Source organism: Rhynchophorus ferrugineus, unplaced genomic scaffold, assembly GCF_030347505.1.
Source record: "Rhynchophorus ferrugineus isolate W39M unplaced genomic scaffold, kcgeb_rfMv2 rfM515, whole genome shotgun sequence".
Lineage (NCBI taxonomy): Eukaryota > Metazoa > Arthropoda > Insecta > Coleoptera > Curculionidae > Rhynchophorus > Rhynchophorus ferrugineus.
In genome coordinates, this window is record NW_027473092.1 from 13,336 (window position 1) to 32,500 (window position 19,165).

The 19,165-nt window shown below is 41.4% G+C and overlaps 3 protein-coding genes and 3 non-coding genes across 6 annotated transcripts in view; all 6 read left to right on the plus strand.

The window, feature by feature from the left end:
* Positions 1 to 3,791: 3,791 nt before the first annotated feature.
* Positions 3,792 to 4,163, plus strand: LOC143206027 (histone H2B). Its single transcript, XM_076418973.1, has one exon. It carries the CDS (start codon positions 3,792 to 3,794, stop codon positions 4,161 to 4,163), a length of 372 nt encoding a protein of 123 aa, XP_076275088.1.
* A 2,695-nt stretch (positions 4,164 to 6,858) lies between these two features.
* The window catches only part of LOC143206029 (histone H2B), a 37,122-nt gene continuing 24,815 nt past the window's right edge, over positions 6,859 to 19,165 (plus strand). Inside the window, exon 1 of the mRNA XM_076418976.1 lies at positions 6,859 to 8,067. Coding sequence (XP_076275091.1) covers positions 6,896 to 7,267 — 372 coding nt within the window. The 5' untranslated portion in view covers positions 6,859 to 6,895 and the 3' untranslated portion in view covers positions 7,268 to 8,067. The remainder of the gene's footprint in view (positions 8,068 to 19,165) is intronic.
* LOC143206025 (histone H2B) lies at positions 12,232 to 12,603 on the plus strand. Its single transcript, XM_076418971.1, has one exon. The coding sequence runs from the start codon at positions 12,232 to 12,234 to the stop codon at positions 12,601 to 12,603; it is 372 nt and encodes a 123-aa protein (XP_076275086.1).
* Positions 15,497 to 17,485, plus strand: LOC143206033 (small subunit ribosomal RNA). Its single transcript, XR_013008070.1, has one exon. It is a non-coding gene; the product is annotated as a small subunit ribosomal RNA (ribosomal RNA).
* LOC143206030 (5.8S ribosomal RNA) lies at positions 18,192 to 18,346 on the plus strand. Its single transcript, XR_013008067.1, has one exon. It is a non-coding gene; the product is annotated as a 5.8S ribosomal RNA (ribosomal RNA).
* Positions 18,766 to 19,165, plus strand: part of LOC143206031 (large subunit ribosomal RNA) — a 4,098-nt gene continuing 3,698 nt past the window's right edge. Inside the window, exon 1 of the ribosomal RNA XR_013008068.1 lies at positions 18,766 to 19,165. This exon is cut by the window's right edge and continues 3,698 nt beyond it. This is a non-coding gene — a ribosomal RNA (large subunit ribosomal RNA).

Genomic DNA, 19,165 nt, shown 5'->3' on the forward strand with positions numbered 1-19,165 from the left:
CTACCACCACCTTGACAACCGCAGCCTATGCCCGAACATATCAGGAAGGCGCGTGCATGGATTAACGAGATTCCCACTGTCCTTATCTAAAATTTTACGCAATACTGCCGCGACGGAACCGAACAGGCGCTCGGAGACCCGTACGTGAACCGTCCCCGATACTTACGCAGGAAAGACCAGCTCGGAGCTTTAACAAGCACCAGAGCCATAGACAGATAGTCTACATTTCAAAATGTCCATATACTTACGCAGGAAAGACCAGCTCAGCAGATCGCGTTCGGATCCGTTCAGAGAAGGATCGAGATGCCGAGCGCGGGTAAACGGCGGGACTAACTACCACCACCTTGACAACCGCAGCCTATGCCCGAACATATCAGGAAGGCGCGTGCATGGATTAACGAGATTCCCACTGTCCTTATCTAAAATTTTACGCAATACTGCCGCGACGGAACCGAACAGGCGCTCGGAGACCCGTACGTGAACCGTCCCCGATACTTACGCAGGAAAGACCAGCTCGGAGTTTTAACAAGCACCAGAGCCATAGACAGATAGTCTACATTTCAAAATGTCCATATACTTACGCAGGAAAGACCAGCTCAGCAGATCGCGTTCGCATCCGTTCAGAGAAGGATCGAGATGCCGAGCGCGGGTAAACGGCGGGACTAACTACCACCGCCTTGACAACCGCAGCCTATGCCCGAACATATCAGGAAGGCGCGTGCATGGATTAACGAGATTCCTACTGCCCCCCTAACTTCTCTCCGCTTGGGGAGTAGGACTTGCTAGGACTACTGTTTCAGCGATAGTCCTAATCATAGAGAAAGACAAATAATGCTCATCTTGTAGTGTGGAAAATTGGCAAACTCATAGTAGCAATGGTCCCAGGGTGCTTTGTCCATTCCACCACTCGGACACGGCCAGTTCCGTCAACTCTGCCAAGACTCCCTAACCTAAAACATTAAAAATCATAACTAGACTATTGATATTCCGATGGGAGGATGATTGGCATTAGGAATGATTGAACAATATGAAACACAATCACGAAGTTACTGCACCGTCCTACGGGGTCGCTATCTCAATAGACCTCATACCTTGCAAATCAAACATATAAGTCATCTAACTAATAAACTTCGAGCAGATAAGTCTAATATAAACAAATGTAGTATTCAACATATCCGAAAGTACTTAAGCAAAGGTAGAATCCTGGCCTGTTGGCGTTCGGTCATCAAGTGCAGAGGAACCGCAGGTTGATGTGGATAGCTTCGGACATGTGATTTCCAGATTGATCACGGTCGGCTCTACCAGTTCTGTCAGGGGAACTGGACACGGATAACCTAAAAAATACAAAAAATGTAAATACACCGCTGGTATCTTAATTGGAAGGTGACTAGCAACAAAATAAAATGAAATAAAAGTGGTTAAACAATATCAAAACATATCTACGGCGTCAAATTCACCCTGAAATAATACGAAATATTCATACAAAAGTACAATCTAGTGACACAGATGGTGTCCGACATAACCTCCAAGTGGTGCGAGGGGGTAAAACAAACAAGTCACAGGTCGACAAATCACATAAGATCGGTCTAATCCATAAGAAAACCTAAAAACACAACAATAACAAAATAAAATAAACAAAACGTTTAAACAGAACGAAGACATAACCTCCAATGCGTGTACGTCAATTCTAATGAATGAGAGACGAAAACAATATCCAACGACATAAAGTAGAGAAAGAAATCAGGCGGCGCGCGCCATCTAGCGAGAACCAAGACAATCAAAGAATAGGATTTTCAAATATAGAGAAGCGTAAAATTGTCAAGAATATCATTAAAAATCTTTGAAAATTGTATTATATTATATTCTATTCTATTCTAAATTAATGATATAAATAGAATATGATATAAAATATCCTTAGCTAAGCATCAGAATTCACCCCACAGTCGAAACAAAGGAAGAGATATATTCACATCAAGGAAGGCTCTTCGAAACAATCTAACCTAAATTGCAATAACAACAATAAGTAACCTATGATAAATCACTAGATTAACAAACATATACATACATAAACGGCACTCTCACCTAGATTTCAAACTTACTCAAAAATGCTAATTATATAAGGCAATACAGGTCATCACGGATAATCCTCAAAGGAAGTGCACATCCGAGAGGATGTCAAGGGGCAAGTCAGTAACTGTGTATAACCGCAGCAACTCGGAATAAGCGAAAGATTGTTGCATGGAATATATAAACATCTTCAAACTAACATCCGGTCAAATCTCTCAATGTCATTTAGTTGCTCACTAAAAGCAACAATATCATTCAATTACCTTAAAGGTAACCATACGAAGTAACTAATTGGTACCCTATAGTCAATAAATAGACACTTACTGTATAAACTACCCTAATGAAAAGAAATACATGGGTTGACTGTCATGCATGGCCTTCCTACGGAGACAGTCATCGTACCAATGCATCCAAGTGGGGTGTTGGTCCAACAGTAAGGACATGATCATTAAACTAAAAATTCACAATATAGAATTAGTAGGTAGTGAATCGGATCGACAATTATAAATAATAAACGCATATATAGCTGGAGACCACCAAATCCAGTCGCAACAATAAATGACAGTCTATCATAACTCGTCGCACAATTATGTTCCATAGTAATCTCCAAACGATGACACGGCACTAATAGTCGGTCCGAAACGATAAATTAAAGCAACTTTCATCTCATTTTCAATTGATCACATCAAATTCTAAGAACAAATAACATAACCTCATAAATACAGCTGACATGTACCGGTTCGATATACAGAAATCCTAATCTTTGCAAATCCGATCATAACAATTAGGAAATAATTAATGAAATGAATGAGAAATTAGAAAGATACGATATCGATACAATAAAATGGATATTGTTCAATACTCTCATTAAGAAGAGACTGCATGCACGAAGATTCAGAGAAAGGTATTGTCAAAAGTATTGCGATCTATAAAATATCGTCGTAACTCTGTCGTATATCACAAAACCTCTCAAAATTAAAACTTATGCCTGTTATTTTACTACTTAAGCTAAAATAATAAAATTCTCTTTTTCAGCTGTCTTGGTGGTCCTGAAAAGGACCGATATTTGATGATAAAATAGGTTACATTCGTTTTATTTAGTTTTGCTATCTGTCTTTTTAGGTAACAATACAGCTTGGATATTTGGCAGAACGCCGCCCTGGGCTATAGTAACTCCGGATAGGAGTTTGTTCAATTCTTCGTCGTTTCTGATGGCCAATTGCAAATGCCTAGGGATAATCCTGGTTTTCTTGTTATCTCTAGCGGCGTTACCCGCCAATTCGAGAACCTCGGCTGCCAGATATTCCATTACGGCAGCTAAGTAGACGGGAGCACCGGCCCCTACGCGTTCGGCATAATTCCCTTTCCTTAAAAGTCTGTGAATACGACCGACAGGGAATTGTAATCCCGCTCGGTTAGAACGAGACTTCGCCTTTCCCTTCACTTTTCCGCCTTTACCACGTCCGGACATTTTACTATCGATTGCTTCTAGAACTCGCTCGCCTTAGAGTTGAAATCTGTACTAAAACTGTCAACATACTAGCAACGAATTTTGTTCGTAAGCCGAACGCATGATCTCGTACGCGACCAATGAAAGGCTAACTCAGATAATAGGCGGGGCTTAGGAGTGTATTTAAGGAGCCTATAAATTCTAAGGATTCCTGAAATTTGTTTTAGTCTAGTACTTTTCGTGGTTCCTTTAATATCGTAATATTTATTTCGAAATGCCTCCGAAAACAAGCGGTAAGGCGGCCAAAAAGGCCGGTAAGGCTCAGAAAAATATCTCCAAAAGTGACAAGAAAAAGAAACGCAAGAGGAAGGAAAGCTACGCGATCTACATTTACAAAGTTTTAAAGCAAGTTCATCCCGATACGGGTATCTCCAGCAAGGCCATGTCGATCATGAATTCTTTCGTGAACGATATATTCGAAAGGATAGCCGCCGAAGCGTCCCGTCTCGCTCATTACAATAAAAGATCTACTATCACAAGCAGAGAAATCCAAACTGCCGTGCGATTATTGCTGCCCGGTGAATTGGCTAAGCACGCCGTTAGTGAAGGTACCAAAGCCGTCACTAAATATACCAGTTCTAAGTAAACCATAAGCCTTGAATATCATAAAGGAGAAAACGGTTCTTTTCAGAGCCACAATTTAGATAAATAAAAAAAGAAATAATCTTAAAAAAATTAATTTTATATATTATACAGCTGTAGTATCCAATATTGAAATACAAATTTTGTTATCAACAGTATATTATTATTCTTTGGTTATTAGTGATTACATTATTTTTTCTTTAGTTTTTAAAAACAATGCGTATAAGTACACCGACTGTTATTAATTACTAACATGTAGTCGAATATAACTCTGAGATAAAAATCCATAACTCTTTTAGTGGTTTATATAAATATCGATAAAAGAATATTAATTGAATTATCTTCTTTTTCTTTGATTAAATTTAGGTGGTTCTGAAAAGAACCGTTTTTTTTTTGTTGCAAAATACGAATATAAGTAGAGTATTATAAATGATAGAAAATAAAGTTTAGGCACGTTCGCCTCTGATACGTCTGGCTAGCTGAATATCCTTGGGCATGATGGTTACTCGCTTTGCATGTATCGCACATAAATTAGTATCCTCAAAAAGGCCAACTAAATAAGCTTCGCTGGCCTCTTGTAAAGCCATTACCGCCGAACTTTGAAAACGTAAATCGGTCTTGAAATCTTGAGCGATTTCGCGAACCAATCGTTGAAAAGGTAATTTCCTAATCAATAATTCGGTGCTCTTTTGATAACGACGAATCTCCCGCAAAGCGACCGTCCCAGGTCGGTAGCGATGTGGTTTCTTAACGCCACCGGTAGCTGGAGCGCTTTTCCTGGCCGCTTTGGTAGCCAATTGTTTCCTAGGAGCTTTACCTCCTGTTGATTTTCGCGCAGTTTGCTTGGTACGAGCCATATTTTTAAAATAGAGGTAATGAGAAAAATTAACAAACGCAAACGACGGCGACCCCTTTCGGACTGATTCGGTCATAAAATCAGAGAGTCCTTTTTATAACATGTTATCTAATCTGATTGGTCCGTTTTGTGCCAGTGGGCGGAACTCAATCCTAAGTCTACAAAACCGGGCTGATTGAATGTAATCGACAACAGTTGTCCGTAGCACTCGTGTTGTGAGCGCGCTACTTATTCGAGATCATTTATTTTTTTTGTATTAGGTTCGATAAAAGATGACCGGCAGAGGTAAAGGTGGTAAAGGTTTGGGAAAAGGAGGAGCCAAGCGGCATCGTAAAGTGCTTCGTGATAATATCCAAGGTATTACGAAGCCCGCCATTAGAAGATTGGCTAGACGAGGCGGCGTAAAACGTATATCTGGTCTGATTTACGAAGAGACCAGAGGTGTTTTAAAAGTGTTTTTGGAAAACGTCATCAGAGATGCCGTTACATATACCGAACACGCCAAAAGAAAAACCGTTACCGCAATGGATGTAGTATACGCCTTGAAACGTCAAGGACGTACATTATACGGGTTTGGAGGTTAAGTCACATTTTATTCGCGAACTAACGTGAAATGTGACCCTCAAAATTAATTTTAGAAAAATTAAACAACGGTTCTTTTCAGAACCACAAATTTATCGATATTTAAAAAACGGAAGCTCTATTAGGATTTAAGGATAATCTTTCAATCATTACAATCATCATAATTTTATTTAAAATAATAATTTAAGTATAACTGGCCCTAATTATTTGAGGGTTTGGATTCCAAAACTCTATACTTAATAAATAGACCGCCCCTTAAATTCATCGTTAATTACATAGATTATATACAAGGCGCGATGTTATAATACGGTTCGATTTTACTAAAGGAGAACCGCTAGAAATAAATCCTTCATATTATTTCGACTTAATTGTTGTTTAATAAAACGATAATTATTGGTATTGGAATGTCTCTTAATTTATCTTACACACCCAAAAAACAATCTTTAAAGTACTTAAACTGTTTATTAGAATATTTTAAATAATTAGTAAGTGCAAGTCATAATATGAGTTTTAATTTTAAGTTCTTTTTTTGTTTTATTATTTTGGTGGTCCTGAAAAGGACCGATAGTTAAAAGGTTTTTGTACGACACAAAAACCCTAAGGCTCATGTAACTTATTTGGTTTTACTATCTGTTTTTTTCGGTAACAATACGGCCTGGATGTTTGGTAGAACGCCGCCCTGGGCTATAGTAACACCGGAGAGGAGTTTGTTCAGTTCTTCGTCATTTCTGATGGCCAATTGTAAATGCCTAGGGATAATCCTTGTTTTCTTGTTGTCTCTAGCGGCGTTACCTGCCAACTCGAGAACTTCGGCCGCCAAATATTCCATTACGGCAGCTAAGTAGACGGGAGCACCGGCCCCTACGCGTTCGGCATAATTTCCTTTCCTTAAAAGCCGGTGAATACGGCCAACAGGAAATTGTAATCCCGCTCGGTTGGAACGAGATTTCGCCTTTCCCTTCACTTTTCCACCCTTACCACGTCCAGACATTGTATTGCTAACTTTTTTAAACTAAAAATAACCGAAAAACTAATGGCGACAACGCTCACGTCCTTTCGACAACGAATGAACAACTGGCAGTGAACTGTCCAGCGAATAGCTTTTATTCGGCAACTTCTCAAAACACTAGTACGTTTCCTACTCGACCAATCAGAGCTTTCTACGACATAACGCCAAGAATGGGCGGAGCTTAGAAGTGTAGCGTCATTTATCAAATAATTAAACGACTATAGGTATATTTCGGTTTAGTCTTTTATCTTTTGCTGTATGGGTAGGTCGCGAATCTCATTCGTTTAAAATGCCACCGAAGACAAGCGGTAAAGCGGCAAAAAAGGCTGGAAAAGCCCAGAAAAACATTTCTAAGAGCGATAAGAAAAAGAAGCGTAGGAGGAAGGAAAGCTACGCGATTTACATATACAAAGTTTTAAAGCAGGTTCATCCCGATACGGGTATTTCCAGCAAGGCCATGTCGATTATGAATTCTTTCGTGAACGATATATTCGAAAGGATAGCCGCCGAAGCGTCGCGCCTCGCCCATTACAATAAAAGATCGACCATCACGAGCAGAGAAATCCAAACCGCCGTTAGGTTATTGTTACCCGGTGAATTGGCTAAGCATGCCGTTAGCGAAGGTACCAAAGCTGTCACTAAATATACCAGTTCTAAGTAAACGAAATATATTATTTTGAAGGTGATCATAATAATATGAAGGGTGGAAAACGGCTCTTTTCAGAGCCCCAAAATGTTTAAAGAAGAAAAAAAGAAATAAACTATTGTTAAGAAGATAGGATATATACGAAGTCAAATAAATTAAAATATAGTAATCGTTCATAAAAATGTTAAAATATCCAGAAAAAAATATTTTATTTTATATATTCATTCCTTTACGGTAACATAATAACAGTATATGTGATACCCCTTTCTTATCGTGATATAAACTTCAAGTCAATCCAGCAGGTGTTCACACCTTATTACTAAGGATTCCTCAATATTCACAATATATTTGTGAGCATAATATTCTAAATTCAATTCACAAATATTATAACTAAAGCGTCATATAAACGGAAAAAATATCAATGTCTCTTTTTTCTAATAGAAGTTGGTGGTTCTGAGAAGAACCTTTTTTTTTCATATAAATACAAAAAACGACCTTAATATAGGACAGCCGTAGCATTTATGCACGTTCGCCTCTAATGCGTCTGGCTAATTGAATGTCCTTAGGCATGATAGTTACTCGTTTAGCATGGATCGCACACAAATTGGTGTCTTCAAAGAGACCAACCAAATAGGCCTCGCTAGCTTCTTGCAAAGCCATCACTGCCGAACTTTGGAAACGTAAATCGGTCTTGAAATCCTGAGCGATTTCGCGAACCAATCGTTGGAAAGGCAATTTCCTAATCAATAATTCGGTACTCTTCTGATAGCGTCGGATTTCTCTTAGAGCGACCGTACCGGGTCTGTAACGATGCGGTTTTTTAACACCACCGGTAGCGGGAGCGCTTTTCCTGGCTGCTTTAGTAGCCAATTGTTTTCTGGGAGCCTTACCTCCGGTTGATTTTCGAGCAGTTTGCTTGGTACGAGCCATCGTCTAAACGGGTCTGACTTCAAACGTGTAGGAAGAATTACAAGCGCAAGCACCAACGAACTTTTGGAAACTGATCGAAGGTGTCAAAGAAATCTCCCTTTTTAATAATGTGTGAAGATATTCTGATTGGTCCGGCTAGCATCTGTGGGCGGGACCCGATTCGAACTCAACAAAACCCATGGTAGGATTTGAAATTGAAATAGTTACCCGTAGTATTCGAGGTGTACGCTGCACAATTCGATTATAAATTTGCTTTCTTTTAATACTAAATTGAATAAATCATGACGGGCAGAGGTAAAGGTGGTAAAGGTTTGGGAAAAGGAGGCGCTAAGCGGCATCGTAAAGTGCTTCGTGATAATATCCAAGGTATTACGAAACCCGCCATCAGAAGATTGGCTAGGCGGGGTGGAGTTAAACGTATATCCGGTCTAATTTATGAAGAAACCAGAGGTGTATTAAAAGTATTTTTGGAAAACGTTATCAGAGACGCCGTCACTTATACCGAACACGCCAAAAGGAAAACCGTTACTGCCATGGATGTAGTATACGCCCTCAAACGCCAAGGACGAACCCTATACGGATTTGGCGGTTAAATAAAGTATTATATATGCTGACCAATTAAAACAGAACAACGTATCTATTCAACTAAAGAAAACAACGGTTCTTTTCAGAGCCACAAATTTACTAGCATAAAAAAAGAAATTTATTATTCGAAAATGGACTAAGATGACGTTAAATTTTATTAAATATCTGCTCCTTTCATCTAAGATTTACTTGTAAAGTAACAAATATACTGCATTATAATAGACGATCGTAATATAAAAAGATAGATAAAGTTTAAAATAAGATTTCATAATAAATGTTAGGTTAATGACAAGAATGTAAATGATGGTGAACAATCGAATACCGAATCTTCGTTGAAGCTTTAATATAGTTTTCCTTTAGAGAGAAAATACTCCGAGATAAACTTCGCGTCGATGAGCTTGGAGAATCCTTAAGATTTCAAAGAAGGTACGGTAGTTCTACGCACGTATGTATGGAGATCGCGTTCCATGTATTTATTGACTTTAGATAACTATTTATGAAAACAGATTTCAACTAAAGAAGCAAAATATACTATAATATATATGAGCATTGTATCGATACAGAAGGGTTTGACACGATATTCTTATAGACGTCTCGATATCGTTGCTCACCCGATACGTTCGATTGTAACCCAGAGTTCGGATGGTGTTAAGAAACCGTTAAATAAGAAGTATATTAGTATAGGATCGGTTAATTTTCATGTCATTGTTTTCTTACAGTTAATTCGACAACGGTACGTTTCGATATAGATTCGTTTTGGACAACGAACAATCTGTACCGCATCAATTAGGAATAATATGTCTCGTTTCTCCAATAATAGCATTAGATCTGTACGGAATTGCATTTATATCAAAAGACGATATATCGGGGGACGTAGATTTGAAAAGATATATTTTCATAGTTATAACCGAAAGTCTATAACTCGAATGTAAATTGGTAGTTTCGACGGAATCGAGAGCAACGCTTGATTTTGTGCTTCCTTCTAAGACGATAGTCAACGTAAAATTTATTGGTAAAGTTTGCTACTTCTACTACGTTTTATCTTTTAACGCCTCGAACATAAATCGTATGATATTCTAAAGGATTTATGTATTTAATATGAGAAATAAGTAAACGGTTCCAAGCTCGATGAACGTTTCGACGAAGCCGGAATATGGAACGTCGTTCGCGCTCGACCGTTCAGTCCTCCGTTCGGCTCATATCATATAGGGTACGCATTAAATGAGAGCGACCGCCAGACAGTTAAAATACGCGAACGAGAAGCATACGCACGTACGTAACTTTGTCAAACGAATCGTGATTAGAACGTTCTTATAAGAAAATTAAGAAATTATATCAGAATGTCGGACGTCGATATTAGCGGACAAGCGGTTTCTCCTTCGTCGAATCAAGGGAGTGGAGGAAATTCCGCCGCCGTTGTTAACGCATCGTCAACAGGCACACCGGCCGGGTCGAATTCATCTTCGGTGTCGGCTACGGGAGCCGCATCAGCTACAGCCGGTAGCGCAGGTTCGTCTGCAGGAGGGAAGAAAGAAAAATCCACTTCGAGCAAGGCGAAGAGTTCTAAATCGAAAGTTAGTCATCCTCCGATCGCTGATATGGTAACGAGTGCAATTAAAGGATTGAAAGAGAAAGGCGGAACTTCCTTCAGAGCTATTAAAAAATACATAGCGGCCAATTACAAAGTGGATGCTGACAAATTATCGCCCTTTATAAAGAAATATATAAAGACGTGGATCGCTTCGGGTGTTTTGGTACAAACGAAGGGCAAAGGAGCTTCCGGATCATTTAAATTAGCGGCTTCGGCACGTAAAGCAGGAGGTACGACAGCCGCAGGTACGAAGAAAAGAAAAACGGCCACTGCCAAAACCGGACAGAAAAATAAACGAAAACCAGTAGGAGGTGCCGCGACAGCTACGACAGCCGGTGGTAAAAAAGCGTCTGCCAAAAAAACCTCAGAGAAAACGGAAAAAAAGACGACCGCCGCCTCCGCCTCAACTAAGAAAACCACAGCTAAAAGTAAGAAAGGTGAATCTGCAACTTTGGCCGAGAAAAAAGCTTCTGCCAAAAAAGCCGTCGAAAAGAAAACAGGAAAGAAATCTACCGCCGCCACGACTACGTCCGCTTCCAATGCCGCCGCTAATAGTTCATCTTCGAAAGCAGCAAAAAGCAACACGGCCGCAAGATCCCCGAAATCGCCTTCCAAAGCGAAAAAATCTAATAAAGCCGGACCTACGAAAAAGCCCAAGGCGCCTAAACCGAAAAGTGCTAAGACGACGACCTCAACTGTTCGTGTTGCCGCTGGTGAAGGTGCGAAAACTAAAAAACCAGTATCACCAAAGAAAAAGAAATAAAACTATTTCTACTACGTATGACGATATATTAAACAGGCGACACATTTCATCGTCAGATCAAGAAGACACGGAGTTGAAAATTACAAATATCCCGACACTCCTGGACGTGCTACGACTTCCCTAAAAAATACGTTCGTCCAAGACCGTATTTTTTTAATAGAAAAAAAAACGGTTCTTTTCAGAACCACAATATAACTTTATAAAAGAAAGAATATTTATATAATTTATTTATTATCTTATTATTACTTAAATGATTATTTTCTAGATAGAGCCGTAACTAATTAGGGAACCGATCGATCGATACTCTAAAACAGTAATAAAGGAATATTCAGTACAGATCAGATTATTTATAAATTTTCTAGTTAATATTTATTCTTTAATAAGAACGCGTATTCTAACTTCTTTTTTATACGATTTTGTTGGCCCTGAAAAGGACCGATATTAAAGGGCGTATGCAAAACTTTAAACGGTTTGCGTTATCTATTTGGTTTTGCTGTCTGTCTTTTTAGGCAATAATACTGCTTGAATGTTAGGCAAGACGCCGCCCTGGGCAATAGTAACGCCAGATAACAGTTTATTCAATTCCTCGTCGTTTCTGATGGCCAATTGTAAATGCCTAGGGATAATCCTTGTTTTCTTGTTGTCTCTAGCGGCGTTACCCGCCAACTCGAGAACTTCGGCCGCCAGATATTCCATTACGGCAGCTAAGTAAACGGGAGCACCGGCCCCTACGCGTTCGGCATAATTTCCTTTCCTTAGAAGTCGGTGAATACGACCGACAGGAAATTGTAATCCCGCACGATTGGAACGAGACTTCGCCTTTCCCTTCACTTTTCCGCCTTTACCACGTCCGGACATGTTAATCTCGATCGTTGTTAGATACTGCTCACCTTTAAATCAAAAACGGTACTGGAAATTTCTTACAGATCGGCCTGGAATTTTGTCCGCGAGCCAAACTCGTTATATCATACGCGACCAATCAGACTCTAACTCGGGCTATGGGCGGGGCTTAGAAGTGTTCCTTCGAATGTTATAAGTTCTAGAATTAAAGGCATTTTTTTAGTTAAGTACTCTTTGAGGTACGTGAGACGTCGGGATTTTTATTTCGAAATGCCACCGAAGACAAGCGGTAAGGCGGCCAAGAAAGCCGGAAAAGCCCAGAAAAATATCTCTAAGAGCGACAAGAAAAAGAAGCGCAGGAGGAAGGAAAGCTATGCGATTTACATATACAAAGTTTTAAAGCAGGTTCATCCCGATACGGGTATCTCCAGCAAGGCCATGTCGATCATGAATTCTTTCGTGAACGATATATTCGAAAGGATAGCCGCCGAAGCGTCGCGTCTCGCCCATTACAATAAGAGATCAACGATCACGAGCAGAGAAATCCAAACCGCCGTTAGGTTATTGTTACCCGGTGAGTTGGCTAAGCACGCCGTTAGCGAAGGTACCAAAGCAGTCACCAAATATACCAGTTCTAAGTAAATTAATTCACATACCTATGTGTGTTTCAATATACTACTTACCTGCAAAATCGGTTCTTTTCAGAACCACAATTGGATATACATTTTAAAAAATGAAATGTTAAACAGTAGCTGACATTTTATAAAAACAGAATTTTCAGATATATATATATATATTGTAGTTATTGTATTGAATTATATTATATCATTATAATCTGTTATATAGTAAGTATATAGAATAAGTTTTGTAAAAATGGTACGGCCCGAGATTGTTATTTAAAAATAAGGTAAAGTATTTCTGGAGTGACTTCGAAAATATGTGTATTCATTTTTATTACGTTTATGACTATATGATAATTAATTTATTTTTCCTAACTGTGGCTAATTGTGGATTGTGGCTAATTTCTACACGATAAGTATTAATCACGGGAACGTCTCGAAATGAACAAATAGGAACTGTAATTAATCAAGAATTTAGAATGGAACTATCGTCCTAATATAATGAGGATCGTCAAAGAGAAGATACTTTTTTTTTCGTTTACTAGGTTGACCTTGCTTGGGGACAGTGGAACTCAGTGGAAAATCGCTGATGGTGGGTGAGGAGGATAGGCCTGTGGTCAGAATCGATATCTTGGAGTACTTGCAGGTCAGAGGCTTGATTCGAATTTTGATAGATAAAAAAGTCAATTATTGTCGGTCGATTGGAGGAGTAGTGAGTTGGTTCGCTTGGAGCAATAAGCCCAAGTTCCAACTCATCTATTATCCCGGCCGATAGTAATTCTTCCAATAGCTGTGTGGTTGATGGCGTTGAAAATGGCCTGAAAATCTCCTTGGTCATCTGAATATGTTCCGAAGAGTATTTCGCCAATGGAGATCGGGTTCGTGTTCTAGTGGAATCCAGACCAGCCAGACGACTGTTATCTTGAGTTCCCCGTACATGAGTGGGGGGAGGAATTGGTCTTTTGGGTTTGGTTGTTTTTGGAGTAGGTCGGCACTTGCATCCCGAGTAATTTGCGGTGTATGGTTCTCAACAGTTGGTGCATTTCGGCGGGGAATTTCTGTCTTTGGGACTTGACGTAGGCCGGAGTGGCTTTACAGTTGGCCGATGAATGACCGTAGAATTGGCAGTTAAAACGTTGAACGCGCCTGCCGTTGCCGCGCTGGGCTTGGACTTTTACCACCTGATTCATTAGGCGGTCGACCGCGAAGATACGGCGTTCCTCTCGAGGAACCGACCAACATGGATTGGATTGAAACCGAGCTTCATGAGCGCGGTTCGGACTTCGAGTTACCATTACGTCGAGAGAGAAATATAATATATTAGCTGACCCCGCAGACACTCCGTACCCTGTACTCAATGGATAAATAAAGGATTCATTCTATCAAATTCTTCGTTCAAATCACTTTCGAATCATCCTTAGGAACATTCTGATATCGGAAAACCTTATCCGTAGTCGATAAACGATATCTAACGGATGAATTATAGAAAATGGCCAATAAGCGGCAAATATCCGATCGTAAGGGTGCACCATCGTTTCGGCGAATCATTCTTTTGGAATCTTACGTTCTACAAGCAAAACATTTATTCATAGGTATATACCGATAATAACGAACGGGCCGACGTAACAACCTAAAATGTCCTGAAATACGTGAGAACAGTTTTACTCCGATCGCCGTATCGATATGTGACAGTATCCATCCTATGAAGGATCTTTACATTCTACTAGCATAATTTTATGGATCGGAATTTTCCGACTTTTAAAGAACGTGATCGGCAGTCTAGAAACGGCCTGAGGACGTATTAACACGAGAGGTTAAAATTATTGCTTTAGAAGTTCACGTTGTCTAAAGCTAAAGTTTATTCATCGGAACATTCCGATAATAACGAGAACGGGCAGACGTAAAAACGAAAAATTTGCGCAACGTCCGTATAAACGATCTGTTCTAAAACACCCATACATTTCCGATAGCTGGCGAGAGACCCGCGCTTAAATCGTGTGCGCTTCTACGTGGGGCGATACGAGAGACGGATACGACGGGTCGGGTCGACCGGCGCTGTGACACTTTTACCGAGTGGCTTTTGATCAGCGAAGGTGGTATTACATATTATATGTTAATATATAAGATCCGAACCGTATTTTTTTATTTATCTAAATAAAAAGCGTATTTCGTCGTGTTATTATATATTCGTAACGCTCTCGCGATTTTGTATCGTCGTTTCGTTGTTCTTCCTGGTCGGTTTTTTTCGATATATCGGGAAGCGTACGACGACGACGACGGTATCACTGCGAGATCGCGAATTCGGCGGGAACATTCGGCTTCGTTAGAAGAAGATGATCCACGATTCATATGCGATTGGAATTATTATTTTTATGGACGTATCGGTTTTTCATCGGAACGTTCATAAAACAGCAACACATTTTGCGATAGCTCTCTGCTCTCCGAGCGAGAATAAAATAAAAAATCACGAAACGTTTCTCGTACGAGGTTTCCTTGTCGCTTTATATATTTCTATCTAGCGAAGGGTTCGGAGAGAATGTTTTTCGAGGTCTTATAAACGCCGAACGATATTTTGCGGCATCCAATTTTCGACGTAGTCGACGATCGTCGTCGATAATCGAGATAATTGGGTGCCTAGTCGATCGGTTGTGTATAAAAAAAACAAAAGATGTGTCTAAGATGATGATATCGTTTTGTTTTATTAGACAACTAATATTAAAATGTAAGAGCGTGGCGCCTCGGACCGGTTTTTCCGTCGTCTAGGCGCGCTATCATGCACCTCCTTTTTATTAGTCGTCGATATATATTATATATCGTCGTCTTACGCACACGTTTCTTTATAAGTCAAACTTATAAAATAAACTGTGTCTGTATTTGTTTTATCTGCTTCGTGTCGATAAAATAATAAGAACAGTTCCCTGGTTGATCCTGCCAGTAGTCATATGCTTGTCTCAAAGATTAAGCCATGCATGTCTCAGTACATACCGAATTAAGGTGAAACCGCGAAAGGCTCATTAAATCAGTTATGGTTCCTTAGATCGTACCCACAATTACTTGGATAACTGTGGTAATTCTAGAGCTAATACATGCAAACAGAGCTCCGACCAGAGATGGAAGGAGTGCTTTTATTAGATCAAAACCAATCGGTTTCGGGTTCGCGCTCGTCATCGTACAACTTGGTGACTCTGAATAACTTTAAGCTGATCGCACGGTCTCGCACCGGCGACACATCTTTCAAATGTCTGCCTTATCAACTGTCGATGGTAGGTTCTGCGCCTACCATGGTCGTAACGGGTAACGGGGAATCAGGGTTCGATTCCGGAGAGGGAGCCTGAGAAACGGCTACCACATCCAAGGAAGGCAGCAGGCGCGCAAATTACCCACTCCCGGCACGGGGAGGTAGTGACGAAAAATAACGATACGGGACTCATCCGAGGCCCCGTAATCGGAATGAGTACACTCTAAACCCTTTAACGAGGATCAATTGGAGGGCCAGTCTGGTGCCAGCAGCCGCGGTAATTCCAGCTCCAATAGCGTATATTAAAGTTGTTGCGGTTAAAAAGCTCGTAGTCGAATTTGTGTCTCGCGCCGCCGGTTCATCGTTCGCGGTGTTAACTGGCGTGTTTTTCGCGAGACGTCCTGCCGGTGGGCTTAGTCGTGTCGCGTCGCCGTCGCGCGTGCGTTTCGGCGTGCGTGTTGTGCGCGTCGTGGTTACGACGGCCCAACTCAATCCTGCCGCGGTGCTCTTTACTGAGTGTCGAGGTGGGCCGGCACGTTTACTTTGAACAAATTAGAGTGCTCAAAGCAGGCTAAAATTTCGCCTGAATACTGTATGCATGGAATAATGGAATAGGACCTCGGTTCTATTTTGTTGGTTTTCGGAACCCCGAGGTAATGATTAATAGGAACGGATGGGGGCATTCGTATTGCGACGTTAGAGGTGAAATTCTTGGATCGTCGCAAGACGAACAGAAGCGAAAGCATTTGCCAAAAACGCTTTCATTGATCAAGAACGAAAGTTAGAGGTTCGAAGGCGATCAGATACCGCCCTAGTTCTAACCTTAAACGATGCCAGCTAGCGATCCGTCGACGTTCCCTAATATGACTCGACGGGCAGCTTCCGGGAAACCAAAGCTTTTGGGTTCCGGGGGAAGTATGGTTGCAAAGCTGAAACTTAAAGGAATTGACGGAAGGGCACCACCAGGAGTGGAGCCTGCGGCTTAATTTGACTCAACACGGGAAACCTCACCAGGCCCGGACACCGGAAGGATTGACAGATTGAGAGCTCTTTCTTGATTCGGTGGGTGGTGGTGCATGGCCGTTCTTAGTTGGTGGAGCGATTTGTCTGGTTAATTCCGATAACGAACGAGACTCTAGCCTGCTAACTAGGCGCTTTTTGACATCCTAAAGGCCCGCCGGCCGCGTTGCTTTCGGGTTTCGCGGTTCGTGCGCGGTTTTTACTGTCGGCGTACAAACTATTCTTCTTAGAGGGACAGGCGGCTTCTAGCCGCACGAGATTGAGCAATAACAGGTCTGTGATGCCCTTAGATGTTCTGGGCCGCACGCGCGCTACACTGAAGGAATCAGCGTGTCTTCCCTGGCCGAGCGGCCCGGGTAACCCGCTGAACCTCCTTCGTGCTAGGGATTGGGGCTTGCAATTGTTCCCCATGAACGAGGAATTCCCAGTAAGCGCGAGTCATAAGCTCGCGTTGATTACGTCCCTGCCCTTTGTACACACCGCCCGTCGCTACTACCGATTGAATGATTTAGTGAGGTCTTCGGATCGACACGCGATGGCGTTTCGGCGTCGTCGATGTGTAGGAAAAGATGACCAAACTTGATCATTTAGAGGAAGTAAAAGTCGTAACAAGGTTTCCGTAGGTGAACCTGCGGAAGGATCATTACAGTGTGTTGTTATGCCTATATATATAATAGGTAAACGTACAAGTCTGTAAAAATCATTGTCGAACGTTAAAGAGCCATCTACGAAGTTCGGAAGTTCCGATCGAATTTCGACGTCGTCAACGTAGCTGTTTTCGGGTACCTATAATATATGGTTTTAAAAGATGTACGCCCGAAAGCGGAGATATATACGATGAAGATGTTGTTATATAGGACGACGAGTAATAATCGTCGGCCTACGACGGATTTCGTTATAAATGGACAAATCGAGCGCAAAATAAAACGATTTTGCCAATTATATTTCTAATCGACGTTTCGATCCTCATATCGACGAACATATACGATGATCGGTAATGTGATTAGTTTACGAAAATCTTATCACCCTTCGTTTGTTTCATTCCAAAAGGGTGAGATTTAGTTTACGAAAATATTGCCAAACTATGATCAGCGTATGCTCTTTTGTTGTCGTACGAGGTGAGACGACGAAAATTTACAACGAACGTCACCATTTCGAGTAGTCTGTCTCCGCTCCTCTCGTTGTGTGTAGTGGAGAAGACGAAAATAAACCGTAAGAGCGTTTTAAAGTCGACGGCGGCTGCGAAAGGGGCGCAAGCGCTGTCTATGACGTGAGCGCGCGTCGTCGTCGTCGTCGTCGTCTTATAATAGAAACGTTTCGATATGCGTTTAAAACCTAACTTAAAAAAAGATTACCCTAAACGGTGGATCACTTGGCTCGTGGGTCGATGAAGAACGCAGCTAATTGCGCGTCAACTTGTGAACTGCAGGACACATGAACATCGACATTTCGAACGCACATTGCGGTCCTGGGATCTCATACCCGGACCACTCCTGGCTGAGGGTCGTATCTCATTTCAAGACTGCTCGGATTTTCTTTGATCTTCGCGATCGACGAGAAATGTCTGAGCGTGCTGAGCGTATAAGCGCGATTCGATCGCGACGTTCTAAAACGTGACAGCGGACCCGTACGTGTGACCTAACTCTCTCGTACGGGTCGTACGAATATGAAAGGGATGAGACGTGTTTAAAACGGTCGTTCGCACGTTTTTGTGATAAACGTAGCGCGCACCATTAATACGATCGTCGTATCCGATAAAATTAGTTTTTAATCGACGTCGGATCGTAGGTGCGTTGTCTCTCGAATACGAGGGAGAAAACACCGTTTTTCGACGGCGCGTCTTTTCCATTCTAAACTTTTATATTTCGTATTGGCTCCTAATCTTCATTATTATGATGATTACGAGCGCCACGCATATTAAACTAGCGACCTCAGAGCAGGTGAGACTACCCGCTGAATTTAAGCATATTACTAAGCGGAGGAAAAGAAACTAACTAGGATTCCCTTAGTAGCTGCGAGCGAACAGGGATTAGCCCAGCACCGAATCCCGCGACCGACATCGGGCGCCGGGAAATGTGGTGTTCGGGAGGGTCCATTATCTCGACGTTACGTCGCGCGTCCAAGTCCATCTTGAACGGGGCAACAGCCCATAGAGGGTGCCAGGCCCGTAGCGACCGTGACTGACGGCGAGAGGATCTCTCCTTAGAGTCGGGTTGCTTGAGAGTGCAGCCCTAAGCGGGTGGTAAACTCCATCTAAGGCTAAATATAACCACGAGACCGATAGCGAACAAGTACCGTGAGGGAAAGTTGAAAAGCACTTTGAAGA